The sequence below is a fragment of the Misgurnus anguillicaudatus genome, chromosome 21 (assembly GCF_027580225.2).
Source record: "Misgurnus anguillicaudatus chromosome 21, ASM2758022v2, whole genome shotgun sequence".
Classification (NCBI taxonomy): Eukaryota; Metazoa; Chordata; class Actinopteri; order Cypriniformes; family Cobitidae; genus Misgurnus; species Misgurnus anguillicaudatus.
In genome coordinates, this window is record NC_073357.2 from 17,500,341 (window position 1) to 17,520,000 (window position 19,660).

At 43.5% G+C, this 19,660-nt stretch overlaps 2 protein-coding genes, 1 long non-coding RNA gene, 23 other non-coding genes and 2 pseudogenes across 26 annotated transcripts in view; 2 read left to right on the plus strand and 26 right to left on the minus strand.

The window, feature by feature from the left end:
- Positions 1 to 19,660, minus strand: part of LOC141353270 (uncharacterized) — a 508,637-nt gene that overhangs the window by 177,801 nt on the left and 311,176 nt on the right. The window lies entirely within an intron of this gene.
- LOC141353223 (uncharacterized) lies at positions 206 to 4,692 on the plus strand. Its single transcript, XM_073859699.1, has 10 exons — positions 206 to 752; positions 868 to 967; positions 1,110 to 1,776; positions 1,930 to 2,221; positions 2,310 to 2,518; positions 2,608 to 2,929; positions 3,079 to 3,222; positions 3,339 to 3,503; positions 3,923 to 4,184; positions 4,289 to 4,692. The coding sequence occupies exons 1-10, from the start codon at positions 210 to 212 to the stop codon at positions 4,690 to 4,692; spliced, it is 3,108 nt and encodes a 1,035-aa protein (XP_073715800.1). The 5' UTR covers positions 206 to 209.
- Positions 4,722 to 5,803, plus strand: LOC141353224 (uncharacterized). The gene is made up of 2 exons (XM_073859700.1): positions 4,722 to 5,198; positions 5,299 to 5,803. Exons 1-2 carry the CDS (start codon positions 4,771 to 4,773, stop codon positions 5,801 to 5,803), a joined length of 933 nt encoding a protein of 310 aa, XP_073715801.1. The 5' UTR covers positions 4,722 to 4,770.
- LOC141358570 (5S ribosomal RNA) lies at positions 7,368 to 7,486 on the minus strand. Its single transcript, XR_012365067.1, has one exon. It is a non-coding gene; the product is annotated as a 5S ribosomal RNA (ribosomal RNA).
- On the minus strand, positions 7,616 to 7,734 carry LOC141353946 (5S ribosomal RNA; annotated as a pseudogene).
- LOC141356598 (5S ribosomal RNA) lies at positions 7,876 to 7,994 on the minus strand. Its single transcript, XR_012363060.1, has one exon. It is a non-coding gene; the product is annotated as a 5S ribosomal RNA (ribosomal RNA).
- LOC141356600 (5S ribosomal RNA) lies at positions 8,136 to 8,254 on the minus strand. Its single transcript, XR_012363062.1, has one exon. It is a non-coding gene; the product is annotated as a 5S ribosomal RNA (ribosomal RNA).
- On the minus strand, positions 8,396 to 8,514 carry LOC141357074 (5S ribosomal RNA). The gene has a single exon (XR_012363549.1). It is a non-coding gene; the product is annotated as a 5S ribosomal RNA (ribosomal RNA).
- LOC141356601 (5S ribosomal RNA) lies at positions 8,656 to 8,774 on the minus strand. Its single transcript, XR_012363063.1, has one exon. It is a non-coding gene; the product is annotated as a 5S ribosomal RNA (ribosomal RNA).
- Positions 8,916 to 9,034, minus strand: LOC141356603 (5S ribosomal RNA). Its single transcript, XR_012363064.1, has one exon. It is a non-coding gene; the product is annotated as a 5S ribosomal RNA (ribosomal RNA).
- LOC141356604 (5S ribosomal RNA) lies at positions 9,176 to 9,294 on the minus strand. Its single transcript, XR_012363065.1, has one exon. It is a non-coding gene; the product is annotated as a 5S ribosomal RNA (ribosomal RNA).
- On the minus strand, positions 9,436 to 9,554 carry LOC141356605 (5S ribosomal RNA). The gene has a single exon (XR_012363066.1). It is a non-coding gene; the product is annotated as a 5S ribosomal RNA (ribosomal RNA).
- On the minus strand, positions 9,696 to 9,814 carry LOC141356976 (5S ribosomal RNA). The gene has a single exon (XR_012363448.1). It is a non-coding gene; the product is annotated as a 5S ribosomal RNA (ribosomal RNA).
- Positions 9,956 to 10,074, minus strand: LOC141356606 (5S ribosomal RNA). Its single transcript, XR_012363067.1, has one exon. It is a non-coding gene; the product is annotated as a 5S ribosomal RNA (ribosomal RNA).
- LOC141356607 (5S ribosomal RNA) lies at positions 10,215 to 10,333 on the minus strand. Its single transcript, XR_012363068.1, has one exon. It is a non-coding gene; the product is annotated as a 5S ribosomal RNA (ribosomal RNA).
- Positions 10,474 to 10,592, minus strand: LOC141356608 (5S ribosomal RNA). The gene has a single exon (XR_012363069.1). It is a non-coding gene; the product is annotated as a 5S ribosomal RNA (ribosomal RNA).
- On the minus strand, positions 10,722 to 10,840 carry LOC141356609 (5S ribosomal RNA). The gene has a single exon (XR_012363070.1). It is a non-coding gene; the product is annotated as a 5S ribosomal RNA (ribosomal RNA).
- Positions 10,982 to 11,100, minus strand: LOC141356610 (5S ribosomal RNA). Its single transcript, XR_012363071.1, has one exon. It is a non-coding gene; the product is annotated as a 5S ribosomal RNA (ribosomal RNA).
- On the minus strand, positions 11,242 to 11,360 carry LOC141356978 (5S ribosomal RNA). The gene has a single exon (XR_012363450.1). It is a non-coding gene; the product is annotated as a 5S ribosomal RNA (ribosomal RNA).
- Positions 11,502 to 11,620, minus strand: LOC141356611 (5S ribosomal RNA). Its single transcript, XR_012363072.1, has one exon. It is a non-coding gene; the product is annotated as a 5S ribosomal RNA (ribosomal RNA).
- LOC141356612 (5S ribosomal RNA) lies at positions 11,761 to 11,879 on the minus strand. The gene has a single exon (XR_012363073.1). It is a non-coding gene; the product is annotated as a 5S ribosomal RNA (ribosomal RNA).
- Positions 12,021 to 12,139, minus strand: LOC141356613 (5S ribosomal RNA). Its single transcript, XR_012363074.1, has one exon. It is a non-coding gene; the product is annotated as a 5S ribosomal RNA (ribosomal RNA).
- On the minus strand, positions 12,269 to 12,387 carry LOC141356614 (5S ribosomal RNA). The gene has a single exon (XR_012363075.1). It is a non-coding gene; the product is annotated as a 5S ribosomal RNA (ribosomal RNA).
- LOC141356615 (5S ribosomal RNA) lies at positions 12,529 to 12,647 on the minus strand. Its single transcript, XR_012363076.1, has one exon. It is a non-coding gene; the product is annotated as a 5S ribosomal RNA (ribosomal RNA).
- LOC141356616 (5S ribosomal RNA) lies at positions 12,789 to 12,907 on the minus strand. Its single transcript, XR_012363077.1, has one exon. It is a non-coding gene; the product is annotated as a 5S ribosomal RNA (ribosomal RNA).
- On the minus strand, positions 13,053 to 13,171 carry LOC141357075 (5S ribosomal RNA). Its single transcript, XR_012363550.1, has one exon. It is a non-coding gene; the product is annotated as a 5S ribosomal RNA (ribosomal RNA).
- LOC141354237 (5S ribosomal RNA) lies at positions 19,212 to 19,330 on the minus strand (annotated as a pseudogene).
- On the minus strand, positions 19,472 to 19,590 carry LOC141358517 (5S ribosomal RNA). Its single transcript, XR_012365013.1, has one exon. It is a non-coding gene; the product is annotated as a 5S ribosomal RNA (ribosomal RNA).

Here is a 19,660-nt window from a genome sequence, read left to right on the forward strand (position 1 = left end):
AATGGTGTTACAACAATGTAAAGTTGAAATTCGATGTGTAAAATGCTTTAGAAGTGTACACATGTCATGTTAAAAACAAAGTGATGAATGAATGGGCTGTTTTTCGTTACTACTTTTATGAGTGCAGCAGCCTCTCTAAAAATGTATTTAAGCCCTCTTCTGCTTTTAGTTCTACTTATTTATTTATGTTTTACTGTACCAGATGAAACATGGAGAAGCCTAGACATCGGTGCAGTGTGTGCGACAAGACTTTCACTGAAAAGTCCAACCTGACGAGGCATCTGAAGATCCATGCCGTCGTCAGGGAGACCTTTGACTGTGATGTCTGCAAGAAGAGCTTGACCACCAAATCATTGCTGGTCAGCCATCAACAGCAACACAAGTACCCCAACATCGTTTTGTACCGGCAAGGAGAGGCCAGGCTGCAGTGTACAGAGGCAGCAAAGTCTGTGGCAGAGGCCCCCAGCACCGTTGTTAACCCTACATGGCTGGATCGCAAGAAAGCAGAGGCGGCTGCCAAGAGGTCCGGGGGTGAGCTGTGGAAAGGTCAGCTGGTCATTGTGTTTGGGAAGTATGCCGGTCAGACCTTTAGGTGGCTTCTGGAAAACGATGTTGGCTGGCTGGTGTGGTTGCTGTTCCAGTACTGCCAGCAGGGAGAGCAGAACGAGCTGCTGAAGTGGCAGAAGGAACGACTGCTCGAGTATGCCAGAGAGTTCCCTCCTGTCACATGGCACCTTGACAGGAGGTTGAAGGTAAGATAAACTTAGTTACCTTTTAGACCTAAGTAATTGATGTAAAACAGTAACCAGTATTAATAAAAGTATTATTTTATGAAATTATTCTACGGTTGTGTTTTGTTTTCTGCAGACAGCGCAATTGAAGAAAGACCGGGCTCCTCTGACTGTCCCTGACCTCTCTCAGCAGGACCCCAACTACACCAGCGATGCCGAGTTGTTGGCTGCTGCAGGTATAGTAGAATTATGCTAAAATTAACATGAAATGACTTTGTAGTATGCTGTGGGGCTGCTAGGATTTGTGTTTGTGCCACATAAAAGTCATCAGTATGTTGCAATGCAGTTGATACATTTTTGTGGTGTTCTACTCTTCAGAGACTGTCCTGGACGAGTCTGAGGCGTCGGTCAGCACGCAGCTGACCACCTGGGGAGACCTCGCCAGCTCTGTGTGCCAGGACGACAGGCCCGGACCCTCGTCCCTCCGAGAGACCTCGGAACCCGGTGGCGTCGTGCTGGAGGGCTGGCAGAAGTTCTGGGAGCAGCCGCCTGAATCCACCAAAGCCCTTGGTATAGCCCCCGCGAACATCAAGTGGTTGAAGACTAATGCGACCTACGGGCTGTTCGAGAGGGCATCCAACTACAAAAAAAATTTCAGGGGAGAGATCGCCGAGAGGAAGATCTTTAAGGAGAAGATGGAGTTCCACCCGCCCCCACCTCCTATGGCCGTCAAGCGAGCTGTGCCCAACATGTTGTCCTTTTTTACCACCCCTGCCTTCTTCTGGCGTCCGGTCGGTGTGATGAAGGCATTGATTCGCTGCCCCAACACCAACTGCCGCGCACCACCAGAGTACTACCTGGAGAAGAAAGGGTTTGGGAGCTTTGCCAGGCAAGTTTGCAGCATGAACTTCCATTACACCCTGCTGACTGAGAGGTTGATGTGCAAACACTGTCTCAAGCTGAGGGAAGAGCTGAGCCAGGCGCAAGTGGTCAACAGCGACGACGAGGAGGACGGCCCCCACCGTGCCCAGCAGCAGTACACCTGGCTGGCGTACAGTCCGAAAATTCTGATGAACCTCGCCCCGGCCATCAGAAGCATGTTCCCTGCCATAATCTGTGGCAAGCGTGCTGTGGACAGGAGTGTGGTCACCCTGATGAGCGACCGACTCAACGCAGTCTCAATGAGTAAAGTGCAGAGGCTGCTGAAGCAGGGCCACGACGAGTGGTACGTGGAGCGTCGGGACCTGTACCAGACTCTCCTGTACGATGCCCACATGTCGGCAGCTGGATCGTCTTCCTCTCAGCGAGGTATCCTGTCGTTTGCCAGAGCAGCTGGCACTTACACCCCTCCCATCGCCCTGTCTCCACTTCCATCTGCTCGGGTCCTGAGGCGTGCGCACCTGATCCTAGAGATGGAGAAGATGCCCGTGTACAGGGACCAAATCCTCAGTACGACTGGGGAAATCTTGTGCATTGACGGCACGAGGAAGGTACATATAGCCTAAAGTTCTTGTGATCATATTGAACAAACTGACTGTTAAAATACCACATAATGAATGTTCTGCTTTGTTTTTATAGATTCTCAAGAAGATCTACGGCGACGGCCAGGGCACCATGCAGTACGTCACCAGTGTGCTCAATGAGTGGGGTCAGTTCTTGACCACAGTGGTTGTGGCGTCCGAGTCCGAGGGATGCTGTGCACGCATGGCCAGAGGTCTGGTTGCCCGTTTTCGCCGTGCAAACGCTCCTGCTCCGAAGGTGGTGTACGCAGATAACAACTGCTGTCGGTGAGTTCAAAGAGCAGTTGAAACCTATAATGAAATAGATAATCCAACATGTAACACACCTACACAAAATGTCATGATATTATTTTTAGTGACAGCGGTCCGTCGTTCTTGGAGAATCTGTTTGGTGACTGGGTGAAGAGAGGTACCGTCATCAGGCTGGACATCCGCCATTGGCTGCACCGCTGGGACGCCGTTGTGATCAAACAGAGCCACGCCAAGTACGGGGCTTTCATGAGTGCCATGGCGGGTGCCGTGCTCGCCTACAACAAGGCGGACATGATGCTCCTGGTCCAGGCGGTCAGGAACGGGAACCCAGAGCTCTACGGCAGGTACTCTGATGAGGAGATGATGGCTTTCCTCAAGCCTCATCAGATCAGGTCGTACGTAAGGCGTATTACCCGTGGTGTTGCGGTAAGTGTGGCTCTGTGTAGGTTGCATTATACAAGCTCTAGTCTCCATATGTATACATACAATCGCTCACATTAGTTTTCTCCCCAAGCAGGTTAGTTAGCTAGCTAGTTCTACGTTTTTTATTCACCTTAAAACGGGTTGTGTTACAGGAGACTGCTTTGGTGATAGAGTCCATCCTTGCTGAGTTTCGGGGAACAGCCGGCCTTGACATTGATGGCATTCACCTGTTTAAGTCGCCAGAGGCAGTCGACGCTCACTGGACAGTGGCCAGCAAGCACCTCAGTTGCATGCAGGTGGGTTAATGTCTTTGCAGTCATCATGTGTCAAAACCAGACTTCAAACTTGTATATGGCAACATATCAAAAGGACACCAGAATAAATAAGTTGTAATATATGTTGTGTGTTGCAGGATCCCCCTGGCATACCCCTGTATGTGTCTGTAAAGGTGGTGGTGATGAACGGTGTCCGACTGAACAAGCACAAATGCCGGCGAGGCAGCAACTCTCTGGAGGGGTTGCACGCCCACCTGTTTAACGCCGTCCCTTCACAGCGATGTGGGATTATGCCATTTCAAGTGAGTGATTAAAACATAATATATTTAAAGCTTTATTACAGACACATTATCATATAGCACATCATACGTATAATTTAAAAAGCAAAGTGTTAATGATAGTTTCAATGCTACATTTTTTTTTCACAGCTTCAGTCATTACTTGTAAACATTGTACACAATAACAGTCAAAATATAAATTTGTTGCGATGTGGGATTATGCCATTTCAAGTGAGTGATTAAAACATAATATATTTAAAGCTTTATTACAGACACATTGTCATATAGCACATCATACGTATAATTTAAAAAGCAAAGTGTTAATGATAGTTTCAATGATACATTTTATTTCACAGCTCCAGTCATCACTTGTAAACATTGTACACAATAACAGTCAAAATGGAAATTTGTTTCAGGTATAATTGGTGTCCTTTGCCGTGCAGTGGAACCACCGCATGGCATCGCTCCGTGTCGCTGGTGGTCATGGCCGGCAAACGTCGTGCTTGGATGCGCGGCAGATCCAACGCATCAACCAGCAGGCCGAGGTTCTCTTTGGCAAGGAACACGTGCTGGAGCCCAACTTTGCTGCACCAATGCCGATCCCCGAAGCGTATGAGCACTCCGACGAGGAGGAGCTCCTTGGTGTTGAGTACGCCATGTGCCAGTCCACCAGCTTCACTGCCAGGGACTACTACGTGCAGAAAGGTACAGTACTTAATCACACACTTAAACAATGATGATAAATGTGGTGCAAAAAAAACTATTGTTGTGTAGACATGTTTGTGATTAATACAATTACATATTTGCAGTTGAGGAAGAGCATTCACGTGAGGAGGAGGAGGAGGAGGAGAAGGAGGAGGAGTCGGCTGAGCAGGGAGACGATGAGATGGTGGACGAGGGTCTCGGCATGTCTTCGGATACAGAGGAGGACCCAATAGACGGAGTCTGTGCGAAGCACGTTGTCCTCACCGAGGCAGAACAGGCGGAAGAGGAGGACAGTCCTGCCCTGCAAGATGTGCTGATGAGCCATCTGCATCTGCCAGGTATAGAGGAAGTGGAGGCACTGGCTTTGCTCCTCCTAGAACTGGCCGACAACAGCGACCACCACCTAGTGCCGGCTGACCTCAGGCAGAAGATCGCCGCCGCCGCCAGCTCTCTCCATGACCATGACAAAACTGCCGCCCGTTTCGTGAAGCGGTATGAGTCCAGGTGAGGATACACCTTGTTCGGTCGGTGCCTTGGGGCAGACTCTCCCGAGACCAGAGCAGCCCAGAAGACCAAGTTTGGCTGCATGAGGTACGCTCAGGCGGCACAGGTGACCGAGGACAGTCGCCTGCTCTACCTCCTCCTCAAGATGCTCAAGAACAGAGCGCCAGCCAATCAGCACACCTCCCCCAGCAAGGTCACGGCTTCTTTGAAGGCACAGTACAAGAGGATTGCAGACCGAGTCCGAGACGACCCCATCCTTGGCGGTCTCGCCATTCCACTGCCCAACTTGAACGCCAAGTCCATCTCGACCTTCACTGCCAGGGAGGAGAAAAAGGCCAACTACGGGGCGACGGTACTGCCGAAGGTGACGCCTCACTTGAAAGTGCTGTCAGATGCACCCTTCCCGGAAGCTCCTGCGCTGCCAACATACCTCCCACCGCCAGACCGGCCTCAGGTCCAGTACCAGCACATTCATCACAAGGCTGGAAAAAGGCGTGGTGAGAAGCGGAGGTAAGTTGTCATAAGCACTTTGTTTCACCTGTTGGCTGTTGAAAGCAAATAGCACACATGTCATATCAGTCCTCATTACATGTTTATTTTATATTTCCAGATTATTTGTTGAAGAGCCAGAGTGTGTGCCTCCTGTGAACCGGCCCGTTCAGCCCACGGCGGCGTCGTCCTCCTCCACTCGGCCAAAGCCTGCTGCGCCCATTCCCGTTCTGCCAAAGCCTGCTGCGCCCACTTTTGGATCACCCCCTGTGTCGGCAGCACCCATACTGCTGGTTCTTCCCGCACAGCCACAGGCTCCCTCCATCCTGTTTCGTGGGCCATCGTGCAGCCAGACCTTTGTACCTCCTGCACCAACAGTTAAGGCATTCATTCCAAACAAGTCCTTGCGGCCATGTGGGGCTTGCCACGTTCCTAATTGTGGTGGACAGCGGAAAAGGTACACACCTTCCAAGGACAAAGTGGCTGGAAGCACCCAGAAAATATTTTCCTACTGTCCATCCACTAGGAAATCCACCACCTCTGGGTTTGACAATGTGGTGTACGATAGCTTTGAACATTTTAAAAGTGTGGTGGATGCGGAGTTGGAAAAGAGTAGAACTGTGTAAATGGATGTAAATAACTTTGTAAATAACTAATTTGTGTGATGCCATTTCTCCTGTGCCATCTGTAGGAGAGAGAAAGAGGCTTTGTTTGTTTGTTTGTCTGTCTGTTTGTTTTTTAAAGTTGTTCAAAGTTTTTAAAACGTACTTTACACTGTTTTTAAAGTGTAAAGTTGTTTAAAGTTTTTTAAAAGATAATCTATTTATTTATATAGTTCAAAAAACGCACTTTACAGTTTTCCTTAAGAATGTTCTTGTGTTTGTTTTTATTATTATTTATGTTGCTGTTTAAGTGCACTTTGTAGTATCTTTTTTTATGCAAACATGTTCTGGCCTATCTTCAATATCAAGGTCAATCTACCTCATTCATTTTAACCTTAATCAGTTCCGATCTAACACAATCAGTTTACATACCCTTTAATGGTTGTTCATGTTCAGATCATCTGTGTCTTTGTCATGCGTGTCGTTTGTTTGTTTTTGTCAGCTTCATGTCGTTGTGATGTTTGTATGTCTTTGTCTGCTTATGTTTAACAAAAGTTTGCCAAAGAAAATGCAAAAAATTTAAGAGACAGGAATGGCTTGAGCCTTTATTTGTTGATTGTTGAGTTTGTGGATAATCCTGGGCTTTGGTCTGTACAAACCAGTTGTTAATTTTAAGCTTAAGTGCAAGTTTGTGTTTTTAATTGTTAAGTGTTTTGATTATTTATTATTAATGTTATTTATGTGTGCGTGTCCTTGTGATGTTTGTATGTCTGTCAGCTCCATGTTTAACTAAATGCTTGTAAATGGTAGTAAATGTTTGTCTCTCGTCTTGTCTCGTGTTCTCGCTCGTAGATCTGTACCTTGTCGTGGTGAGCGAGCTTTAAACTAAACAGATCTTGTTTACTTGTGTTTTCATGCATTGCCTTTTAAATGAAACTGTGAAAAATAAAAGTTGTAAAAGTATTTCAAGTATTTTGGAGTCTCTGTATGCTTGGGTTTCAGAACGGGTGGGATAGTGTAAAATAAAACACATCAAAGCAATTAGAAGTCTTCCAGACAAAGTGAGAGTGCACTGATACATTACAACCTTTCTTAATTCAGTCCAAAAAATATAAAACCCTTTTTTACTTAACTATATGAATCTCATCAGCTACATCAACTTAAACTATGAAAATAATAAATAAAACATTCAACAGATTAGTGGATTTTAATAAACTAGACCTGTACATTTACAATCTCTGTAAATAACACTTCAGTACGTTGACCAGCAGATGGCGCCATCCGGTTTGATCACTTTCGATCGATCCCAGGGTTGAGCAATATGTACTTGCAGGGGTCATGAGCCATTCCCAGGCGGTCTCCCATCCAAGTACTAACCAGGCCCGACCCTGCTTGGCTTCCGAGATCAGACCAGAGCGGGCGTGCTCAGGGTGGTGTGGCCGTAAGCGAGCGCTGACTCGATTCGAGAGCCACTTCAAGACTAATGTGGCAACGCCATGCCATTGGCGAACGCTTACAGAAAGGATGCATTTCTGGAAAAAAATTATATGAATAAATAATTAAATAATTAATTAAATAAAGAATTTAATGCTTACAGCACCTGGTATTCCCAGGCGGTCTCCCATCCAAGTACTAACCAGGCCCGAACCTGCTTGGCTTCCGAGATCAGACGAGAGCGGGCGTGCTCAGGGTGGTGTGGCCGTAAGCGAGCGCTGACTCGATTCGAGAGCCACTTCAAGACTAATGTGGCAACGCCATGCCATCGGCGAACGCTTACAGAAAGGATGCATTTCTGGAAAAAAATTATATGAATAAATAAATAAATAATTAATTAAATGCTTACAGCACCTGGTATTCCCAGGCGGTCTCCCATCCAAGTACTAACCAGGCCTGACCCTGCTTGGCTTCCGAGATCAGACGAGAGCGGGCGTGCTCAGGGTGGTGTGGCCGTGAGCGAGCGCTGACTCGATTCGAGAGCCACTTCAAGACTAATGTGGCAACGCCATGCCATCGGCGAACGCTTACAGAAAGGATGCATTTCTGGAAAAAAATTATATGAATAAATAATTAAATAATTAATTAAATAAAGAATTAAATGCTTACAGCACCTGGTATTCCCAGGCGGTCTCCCATCCAAGTACTAACCAGGCCCGACCCTGCTTGGCTTCCGAGATCAGACGAGAGCGGGCGTGCTCAGGGTGGTGTGGCCGTAAGCGAGCGCTGACTCGATTCGAGAGCCACTTCAAGACTAATGTGGCAACGCCATGCCATCGGCGAACGCTTACAGAAAGGATGCATTTCTGGAAAAAAATTATATGAATAAATAATTAAATAATTAATTAAATAAAGAATTAAATGCTTACAGCACCTGGTATTCCCAGGCGGTCTCCCATCCAAGTACTAACCAGGCCCGACCCTGCTTGGCTTCCGAGATCAGACGAGAGCGGGCGTGCTCAGGGTGGTGTGGCCGTAAGCGAGCGCTGACTCGATTCGAGAGCCACTTCAAGACTAATGTGGCAACGCCATGCCATCGGCGAACGCTTACAGAAAGAATGCATTTCTGGAAAAAAATTATATGAATAAATAATTAAATAATTAATTAAATAAAGAATCAAACGCTTACAGCACCTGGTATTCCCAGGCGGTCTCCCATCCAAGTACTAACCAGGCCCGACCCTGCTTGGCTTCCGAGATCAGACGAGAGCGGGCGTGCTCAGGGTGGTGTGGCCGTAAGCGAGCGCTGACTCGATTCGAGAGCCACTTCAAGACTAATGTGGCAACGCCATGCCATCGGCGAACGCTTACAGAAAGGATGCATTTCTGGAAAAAAATTATATGAATAAATAATTAAATAATTAATTAAATAAAGAATTAAATGCTTACAGCACCTGGTATTCCCAGGCGGTCTCCCATCCAAGTACTAACCAGGCCCGACCCTGCTTGGCTTCCGAGATCAGACGAGAGCGGGCGTGCTCAGGGTGGTGTGGCCGTAAGCGAGCGCTGACTCGATTCGAGAGCCACTTCAAGACTAATGTGGCAACGCCATGCCATCGGCGAACGCTTACAGAAAGGATGCATTTCTGGAAAAAAATTATATGAATAAATAATTAAATAATTAATTAAATAAAGAATTAAATGCTTACAGCACCTGGTATTCCCAGGCGGTCTCCCATCCAAGTACTAACCAGGCCCGACCCTGCTTGGCTTCCGAGATCAGACGAGAGCGGGCGTGCTCAGGGTGGTGTGGCCGTAAGCGAGCGCTGACTCGATTCGAGAGCCACTTCAAGACTAATGTGGCAACGCCATGCCATCGGCGAACGCTTACAGAAAGGATGCATTTCTGGAAAAAAATTATATGAATAAATAATTAAATAATTAATTAAATAAAGAATTAAATGCTTACAGCACCTGGTATTCCCAGGCGGTCTCCCATCCAAGTACTAACCAGGCCCGACCCTGCTTGGCTTCCGAGATCAGACGAGAGCGGGCGTGCTCAGGGTGGTGTGGCCGTAAGCGAGCGCTGACTCGATTCGAGAGCCACTTCAAGACTAATGTGGCAACGCCATGCCATTGGCGAACGCTTACAGAAAGGATGCATTTCTGGAAAAAAATTATATGAATAAATAATTAAATAATTAATTAAATAAAGAATTTAATGCTTACAGCACCTGGTATTCCCAGGCGGTCTCCCATCCAAGTACTAACCAGGCCCGACCCTGCTTGGCTTCCGAGATCAGACGAGAGCGGGCGTGCTCAGGGTGGTGTGGCCGTAAGCGAGCGCTGACTCGATTCGAGAGCCACTTCAAGACTAATGTGGCAACGCCATGCCATCGGCGAACGCTTACAGAAAGGATGCATTTCTGGAAAAAAATTATATGAATAAATAATTAAATAATTAATTAAATAAAGAATTAAATGCTTACAGCACCTGGTATTCCCAGGCGGTCTCCCATCCAAGTACTAACCAGGCCCGACCCTGCTTGGCTTCCGAGATCAGACGAGAGCGGGCGTGCTCAGGGCGGTGTGGCCGTAAGCGAGCGCTGACTCTATTCGAGAGCCACTTCAAGACTAATGTGGCAACGCCATGCCATCGGCGAACGCTTACAGAAAGGATGCATTTCTGGAAAAAAATCATATGAATAAATAATTAAATAATTAATTAAATAAAGAATTAAATGCTTACAGCACCTGGTATTCCCAGGCGGTCTCCCATCCAAGTACTAACCAGGCCCGACCCTGCTTGGCTTCCGAGATCAGACGAGAGCGGGCGTGCTCAGGGTGGTGTGGCCGTAAGCGAGCGCTGACTCGATTCGAGAGCCACTTCAAGACTAATGTGGCAACGCCATGCCATCGGCGAACGCTTACAGAAAGGATGCATTTCTGGAAAAAAATTATATGAATAAATAATTAAATAATTAATTAAAAAAGAATTAAATGCTTACAGCACCTGGTATTCCCAGGCGGTCTCCCATCCAAGTACTAACCAGGCCCGACCCTGCTTGGCTTCCGAGATCAGACGAGAGCGGGCGTGCTCAGGGTGGTGTGGCCGTAAGCGAGCGCTGACTCGATTCGAGAGCCACTTCAAGACTAATGTGGCAACGCCATGCCATCGGCGAACGCTTACAGAAAGGATGCATTTCTGGAAAAAATTATATGAATAAATAATTAAATAATTAATTAAATAAAGAATTGAATGCTTACAGCACCTGGTATTCCCAGGCGGTCTCCCATCCAAGTACTAACCAGGCCCGACCCTGCTTGGCTTCCGAGATCAGACGAGAGCGGGCGTGCTCAGGGTGGTGTGGCCGTAAGCGAGCGCTGACTCGATTCGAGAGCCACTTCAAGACTAATGTGGCAACGCCATGCCATCGGCGAACGCTTACAGAAAGGATGCATTTCTGGGAAAAAATTATATGAATAAATAATTAAATAATTAATTAAATGCTTACAGCACCTGGTATTCCCAGGCGGTCTCCCATCCAAGTACTAACCAGGCCCGACCCTGCTTGGCTTCCGAGATCAGACGAGAGCGGGCGTGCTCAGGGTGGTGTGGCCGTAAGCGAGCGCTGACTCGATTCGAGAGCCACTTCAAGACTAATGTGGCAACGCCAAGCCATCGGCGAACGCTTACAGAAAGGATGCATTTCTGGAAAAAAATTATATGAATAAATAATTAAATAATTAATTAAATAAAGAATTTAATGCTTACAGCACCTGGTATTCCCAGGCGGTCTCCCATCCAAGTACTAACCAGGCCCGACCCTGCTTGGCTTCCGAGATCAGACGAGAGCGGGCGTGCTCAGGGTGGTGTGGCCGTAAGCGAGCGCTGACTCGATTCGAGAGCCACTTCAAGACTAATGTGGCAACGCCATGCCATCGGCGAACGCTTACAGAAAGGATGCATTTCTGGAAAAAAATTATATGAATAAATAATTAAATAATTAATTAAATAAAGAATTAAATGCTTACAGCACCTGGTATTCCCAGGCGGTCTCCCATCCAAGTACTAACCAGGCCCGACCCTGCTTGGCTTCCGAGATCAGACGAGAGCGGGCGTGCTCAGGGCGGTGTGGCCGTAAGCGAGCGCTGACTCTATTCGAGAGCCACTTCAAGACTAATGTGGCAACGCCATGCCATCGGCGAACGCTTACAGAAAGGATGCATTTCTGGAAAAAAATCATATGAATAAATAATTAAATAATTAATTAAATAAAGAATTAAATGCTTACAGCACCTGGTATTCCCAGGCGGTCTCCCATCCAAGTACTAACCAGGCCCGACCCTGCTTGGCTTCCGAGATCAGACGAGAGCGGGCGTGCTCAGGGTGGTGTGGCCGTAAGCGAGCGCTGACTCGATTCGAGAGCCACTTCAAGACTAATGTGGCAACGCCATGCCATCGGCGAACGCTTACAGAAAGGATGCATTTCTGGAAAAAAATTATATGAATAAATAATTAAATAATTAATTAAAAAAGAATTAAATGCTTACAGCACCTGGTATTCCCAGGCGGTCTCCCATCCAAGTACTAACCAGGCCCGACCCTGCTTGGCTTCCGAGATCAGACGAGAGCGGGCGTGCTCAGGGTGGTGTGGCCGTAAGCGAGCGCTGACTCGATTCGAGAGCCACTTCAAGACTAATGTGGCAACGCCATGCCATCGGCGAACGCTTACAGAAAGGATGCATTTCTGGAAAAAAATTATATGAATAAATAATTAAATAATTAATTAAATAAAGAATTGAATGCTTACAGCACCTGGTATTCCCAGGCGGTCTCCCATCCAAGTACTAACCAGGCCCGACCCTGCTTGGCTTCCGAGATCAGACGAGAGCGGGCGTGCTCAGGGTGGTGTGGCCGTAAGCGAGCGCTGACTCGATTCGAGAGCCACTTCAAGACTAATGTGGCAACGCCATGCCATCGGCGAACGCTTACAGAAAGGATGCATTTCTGGGAAAAAATTATATGAATAAATAATTAAATAATTAATTAAATGCTTACAGCACCTGGTATTCCCAGGCGGTCTCCCATCCAAGTACTAACCAGGCCCGACCCTGCTTGGCTTCCGAGATCAGACGAGAGCGGGCGTGCTCAGGGTGGTGTGGCCGTAAGCGAGCGCTGACTCGATTCGAGAGCCACTTCAAGACTAATGTGGCAACGCCATGCCATCGGCGAACGCTTACAGAAAGGATGCATTTCTGGAAAAAAATTATATGAATAAATAATTAAATAATTAATTAAATAAAGAATTAAATGCTTACAGCACCTGGTATTCCCAGGCGGTCTCCCATCCAAGTACTAACCAGGCCCGACCCTGCTTGGCTTCCGAGATCAGACGAGAGCGGGCGTGCTCAGGGTGGTGTGGCCGTAAGCGAGCGCTGGCTCGATTCGAGAGCCACTTCAAGACTAATGTGGCAACGCCATGCCATCGCCGAACGCTTACAGAAAGAATGCATTTCTGGAAAAAAATTATATGAATAAATAATTAAATAATTAATTAAATAAAGAATTAAATGCTTACAGCACCTGGTATTCCCAGGCGGTCTCCCATCCAAGTACTAACCAGGCCCGACCCTGCTTGGCTTCCGAGATCAGACGAGAGCGGGCGTGCTCAGGGTGGTGTGGCCGTAAGCGAGCGCTGACTCGATTCGAGAGCCACTTCAAGACTAATGTGGCAACGCCATGCCATCGGCGAACGCTTACAGAAAGAATGCATTTCTGGAAAAAAATTATATGAATAAATAATTAAACAATTAATTAAATAAATAAAGAATCAAACGCTTACAGCACCTGGTATTCCCAGGCGGTCTCCCATCCAAGTACTAACCAGGCCCGACCCTGCTTGGCTTCCGAGATCAGACGAGAGCGGGCGTGCTCAGGGTGGTGTGGCCGTAAGCGAGTGCTGACTCGATTCGAGAGCCACTTCAAGACTAATGTGGCAACGCCATGCCATCGGCGAACGCTTACAGAAAGGATGCATTTCTGGAAAAAAATTATATGAATAAATAATTAAATAATTAATTAAATAAAGAATTAAATGCTTACAGCACCTGGTATTCCCAGGCGGTCTCCCATCCAAGTACTAACCAGGCCCGACCCTGCTTGGCTTCCGAGATCAGACGAGAGCGGGCGTGCTTTTTTTTTTTTTTTTTTTTATAACAATCATATTCACACAATTACATAATTTCTATATATTCTTAGACATTACATTTAACACAGTGAGAGTGCTTTAACAACAAATAGACTTCTTTAAAAGACTTTTGGCAGGCACAATCTTAAATCCCACCAAAAATAAAATAAAAACATCATTATAAAATATTTCAAAACATTTGAAAGTTCAACATCTTTTTTTCACACTAAAAATGTCTCTTTCCCATATTCAAAATATTATACAGATCAACCATAATCGTCAGGCATTTTCCAATTAAAATCTTCAAATATTGTACCCACATCCTTAGTAAAAACATTATAAAACTCCTCCAACCTGTTTTGCTCCTTAAAATAACAGTGCAAATGCTTTAAGTACATCTCAACTTTTCTTTTAAACACTATTTCAACATCTATAACAGTATTTTCTTTTTTTGCAACAATTCTTCTTTCCCATATAGCACTTTTAATCAGCATGACAAACAGGTTAATCGCTTTTCTGTTTTCACATGATTTGTTTTCTCCCAGCATTATCACCTTGTTCCAATCCATTTCTTTATTATCTTGTTCACCTCTCAACCTTTCAAGCAAACCTATACATTTTTCATTAAAGTTTTCCAATTGCTTACAACATAAAAACACATGTAAAAAACCCTCATCTTCTTCTTTACATACTTTACAAGTTGCATTTTGCTCTCTCCCGATTTTGTTCAATAAAACATCAGTAAAAATCGCCTTGTGCCTAATTAAATATTCTAAGGTCCCCAATTTTGACTCAATAAAATTCCCCTTCATATTACTCCATATATGTTCTTCTTTCAAGTCTTTGTATTTCTGTAACCAGTATTTATTCACCACAGGTTTCTTAAAAATACAATCTCTAAAAAAACAATACAACATTTTCACAGTGCATTCCTTAAAAGCTCTTATTTTGTCTCCCAACATTAAATACACATCTTTCTCTTGTTTCCCTTGTTCTTTATTATCAATTTTCCTGATCCAATCATCAGGTATTGCACTTTTTATTATCTTAAACTTATTTACAATTTCTTGTCTACTATATTCTTCTTTTGCTTCCTCCATAGTATCCACAATGTACTGCACAGGTAAAAATCCCTCCTTAAACTCATATAAAACATCTCTCACTTTTGTAATTCCCACATCCCACCACTTTTTAAAAAACACTTCTTTCCCTTGGTTTACAATGTTCTTGTTTAAAAACAATGGTTGGTTTAAAATACACTCTCTTCCACTAGGCATGTACTGTACACAAGTTAAAACTTTCCCCCATGCACTCATAATTTCCTTGTAAAAATCCGGCACCTTTTCCGTCATCCAAGCTTTAGTTTTCATCCATAAAATGTCTTCTCCCAGATTAAAATTACCACATTTGTTTAAAAAATATTGCATTGTTTTTTTCCATACCATTACATTCCCATCATCCAGATACTTTTTAACCATTTTAACCCTTAAACTATTTTTTCTTTGTGCTACATCTATTAGGCCCATCCCACCTTTCTCTACAGCTCCAATCAATGTGTCATATGCTATTCTTGGGGGTTTCCCTTCCCATATAAAGTCTAAAAAACATCTCTTTAATCTTTTTTCAATCCACAGAGGCATAGATGACACATATAAGACATACCATAACTTAGACATCATTAAAACATTCGAAATTAAAACCTTCCCTTTAAGACATAATGTCCTCAATTTCCAAAAATGTAACCTTCTTTCAATATCTCCTAAAATAGTTGCCCACATTGTTTCATTAGCTCTCCTTTCATCATCCCCCATTAAAACTCCTAAAATCTTGATTTCATTCACTTCTTTAAAAGCAAAATCACTCGTTAAAGCTTGCACATTCCCACATCTCATATACACAGTTTTATCCTCGTTAATTTTTCCTCCTGATGCTTTACAAAATTGTTGTACAATTTTCATTGCACATTTAACTCCCTCCCTGTCTTTCAAAATAAGCGTAGTGTCATCCGCATACTGAAATATTGCTTCTCCTTCCACATTCCCTTCTATGTGAATACCTTTTATTCCCTTTTCTTTCCTCATAGCCAACCCCAAGGGTTCCGCGACTAAAGAATATAATAGTGCTGACATGGGACACCCTTGTCTTATGGATCTTGTTAGTGTAAAACATTCCGTTAAAAACCCATTACATTTAATTCTAGTTACCGGTCCATTATATAAAATTTTCACCCACTTTATAAAATTTTCTCCAAATCCAAAACGGTTTAAAATCCCAAATAAAAATTCATGTTCCACCCTGTCGAAAGCCTTTTCAAAATCTAAACTTATAACATATCCCTCCATTTTTCTCTCCTTCATGTATCCAATTGTATCTTTAATGCTTAGGGTCGTATCAGCTATGTCTTTCCCTTTGACCCCATATGCTTGATTTGTCTTTATTATTCTCGGCATCACTTCTTTCAGTCTGTTTGCTAAAATTTTTGATAAAATTTTCAAATCGGTATTTAACATCGTAAGCGGCCTATAATTCTTTAGTTCAGTTTTCTCTCCTTTTTTCTTATATATTGTTTTCATCAAACCCATTCCCATTCTTAGATTCATCTGCCCCTTATTAAAGATCTCATCATACACTTCCTTTAAAATACTGGTTAACATATCCCTAAAAACCATATAAAACTCACTCCCCAACCCATCAATTCCAGGACTTTTGTTTTTGTTTAATTCATTTATCGCTCTTTCAATTTCCTCTTCACTTATCTCTTTGTCACAATCCTTCATATCTTCCTTGTCTATTTTAGTTGTTATCTTCTCTAACATTTCTTCTTTTTCATCCTGCACTCCCTCAGTTGTAAACAATTTTTCATAATACCTTTTCATTTCTATTAAAATTCCTTCATTACTCTTTACTTCTTCTCCATTCTCCTTTTTCACTACTTTTATAATTTCAGACTTCCCTTTTCTTCTTTCTAGGTCAAAGAAAAATTTTGTACATTTTTCACCTTCAACAAGAAACTGAGCTTTACTCCTTAATCTTGCACCTTCATATTTCTTTTCTTCCATTTCTTTAAGTTTATTTTCCAATTCTTTTATCTTTAACATGTCCTTATTACCCTGATTTATCTCTTTTTCTAAATTTTCTCTTATTTCCTGTCCATTGTATTTCTTACATTTCTCAATTAATCTGCACAATTTTATTGTATGAATTTTAACTAAATATTTCACATTTTCCCACCACAATCTTTTATCTTCCATATACATTGCATTTCCTTTTTCTTTTTCAATTAGCGTCTTTATATCTAAAACATACCCTTTGCTTTTTAAAACCTCAGCATTTAAAACCCACACGCCTGGACCTCTCTTTAACGTACTCCAGTCAATCTGCATATATAACGGCTTGTGATCACATAAGCTTGTTTCATCGTATCTCACGTTATCAATAAAAACTTCTAAATTCCTGTTACACAAAATAAAATCGATTCTTGTTTGACACATGAAATTCCCCACCCTTTGTCTTCTTGAGTATTGCCTTCTTTCATTCCTTTCTCTCCAAACATCCACCAAGTTATTGTTTTCCATTATTGATTTTAACTCTCTCCTTCCCATATCATTTCTAAAAACCATTCCATCTGCCATATCTAATTTACTTAACACAGTATTAAAATCCCCCATTAACAAGACATTCTGTTGGTTTTTTAAAAGTGACCTTAAATCATTAAAATAATCTCTCTTTTCTTTTTCCTCCGTAGGTGCATGTACATTTATCACAACCAGTTTTTTGCCTTCATATTCCATTTCTACTGCTAAACATTTCCCAATATCATCTTTATAGATAACCTTGCATACAGTTTTCACATTTTCTCTTATTAAAAAAGCCACTCCTCTGCCAAACCTCGTATCATCATTATTGTATAAAATCTCACCGTTCCATCTTTTCCTTATTTCACATATGTGCTTTTCTTTCCAATTTGTTTCTTGCAATACAATCACGTCTTCATTCTTGAACATTTCTTTCACTTTTTCAAATTTGTTAAAGTCCGAAAGTCCTCTGGCATTAAAAGTAACCAAACTTAAAACCATAAAAAATAAATAAATAAAAACACTCATTGAGTCAATTTCTTTAGCTCATACCATCCAAGTCTTTTAGCAGTACATATTTATCTTTTATTAAGTCTTTGTTAGTTGTTTTTTTCCTTATTCCTTCCAAACATGGCTTTACCTTAATTTTTCGTCTTCTTCTCTCCACTTTCGGTTTTCCTTCAGACATTGCGTTGACATCCTTGTTAAAATCCTCATCTTGATCTAATTCATCTTGTTCCATCTCATCTTCCATGGTGACAGAAGTGTCAAGTGGTGTACATGTTCCTTCCTCCTGTTTAAGTTGTTCAGTTTGTTCCGTCTGTTCTTTAGAATCCTCGTTTTGTACTTTACCTTGTCTTTTAGCTAATTCGTTCATTTCTTCCTCTGCCATTTCATCTGTAGTGCTCTGTGTTTTATCCTCTATGTCCTGTTGTACTTTCTCTTGTTGTTCCATTTGTTCGGCATTGTCAACTTCAATTACAGGTCTGCCGTCTTCCGCCTCTCTCGTGTCGTTCTGTTGTTTTTCTACCACGTTGTCTTGTTCATGCACCTTCCCGCCCACATGAGTCTCATCGTTGCCAAACCAGCATTCACACAAGTTTAAAAAATTGTCACAGTCCGGGCACTTAACCGCCTTGCACTCTCTTGCAAAATGTCCTCTCTCCTCGCATTTGTAGCACTTAAACATAGGGCAGTCTTTCATGATGTGATCTGGGCACATGCACAGCCGACAGAGTTTTACCTGATGGCTGTGCATCACCCTGAAGAACTGCAGGCCTTCAGCCGTTTCAAACTTTGTGCTATACAGAAGAGATGCAACATCTTTAGGGAAGCGAGATTTAATGAACCGTGTGCCATCTTCAATGGTCGTGCCTGGATACAAACGTCTTTTTAATTTAGACAAAGGGGTAACTCCCCACCCTTCAAGTTTATTTATAATATCGTGATCGTCTATGTAGGCGGGCAGGTGCATAAACGAGACGACATAGTCTCTGTTTTGGAGTCTCTTCACTTCGCATTCCACTTCTTTTATCCTTATTCCATATTCCAGCAATTCAACATCATCCACATTTTCTAGAGTCAGCTCATATTCGTTGTTATGTTTGGGTCTTACCGCCAGGATTTTCCCTTTTCCAATTTTCTCCGATACTGCCGTAATAATGTCCTCCGCTCTTGCATTCACATTTGTAGTATCCACTGTTATCGTAGCTTCTATTAAGTATTCCTTTCGTGAATTGTACCTTCTTTGTTCTTTGTCTCTTTCATTGCCATCTCGTTGTTGTTCATCCGTTCCATTTTCATTTGCCATTCATGTCTCTCCTGCCATTTCCGAGGTTGATTCCATGTGTCTGTCCATTTTCACCAAACAAAACAAAAAGCGTATGTGCCAAACTTAAACTCCCCCCGAACAGCGTATGCTGCCAGGAGGGATTTAAACAAACAAAATGAAAGAAAACTATTCAAAATAAACACTGATTTAAACAAACAAAATCAAAAGAAATCTGAAAGTTTGGTGAGCCTTCCTCACCTACTGCAGCCAAACACTTCCTGGAACGTACCAACTAGCGCTAGTGCTCAGGGTGGTGTGGCCGTAAGCGAGCGTTGACGTAATTCGAGAGCCACTTCAATGTGGCAACGCCATGCCATCGGCGAACGCTTACAGAAAGGATGCATTTCTGGAAAAAAATTATATGAATAAATAATAAATAATTAATTAAATAAAGAATGAAATGCTTACAGCACCTGCTATTCCCAGGCGGTCTCCCATCCAAGTACTAACCAGGCCCGACCCTGCTTGGCTTCCGAGATCAGACAAGAGCGGGCGTGCTCAGGGTGGGGTAGCCGTAAGCGAGCGCTGACTCGATTCGAGAGCCACTTCAAGACTAATGTGGCAACGCCATGCCATCGGCGAACGCTTACAGAAAGGATGCATTTCTGGAAAAAAATTATATGAATAAATAATTAAATAATTAAATAAATAAAGAATTAAATGCTTACATCACCTGGTATTCCCAGGCGGTCTCCCATCCAAGTACTAACCAGGCCCGACCCTGCTTGGCTTCCGAGATCAGACGAGAGCGGGCGTGCTCAGGGTGGTGTGGCCGTAAGCGAGCGCTGACTCGATTCGAGAGCCACTTCAAGACTAATGTGGCAACGCCATGCCATCGGCGAACGCTTAC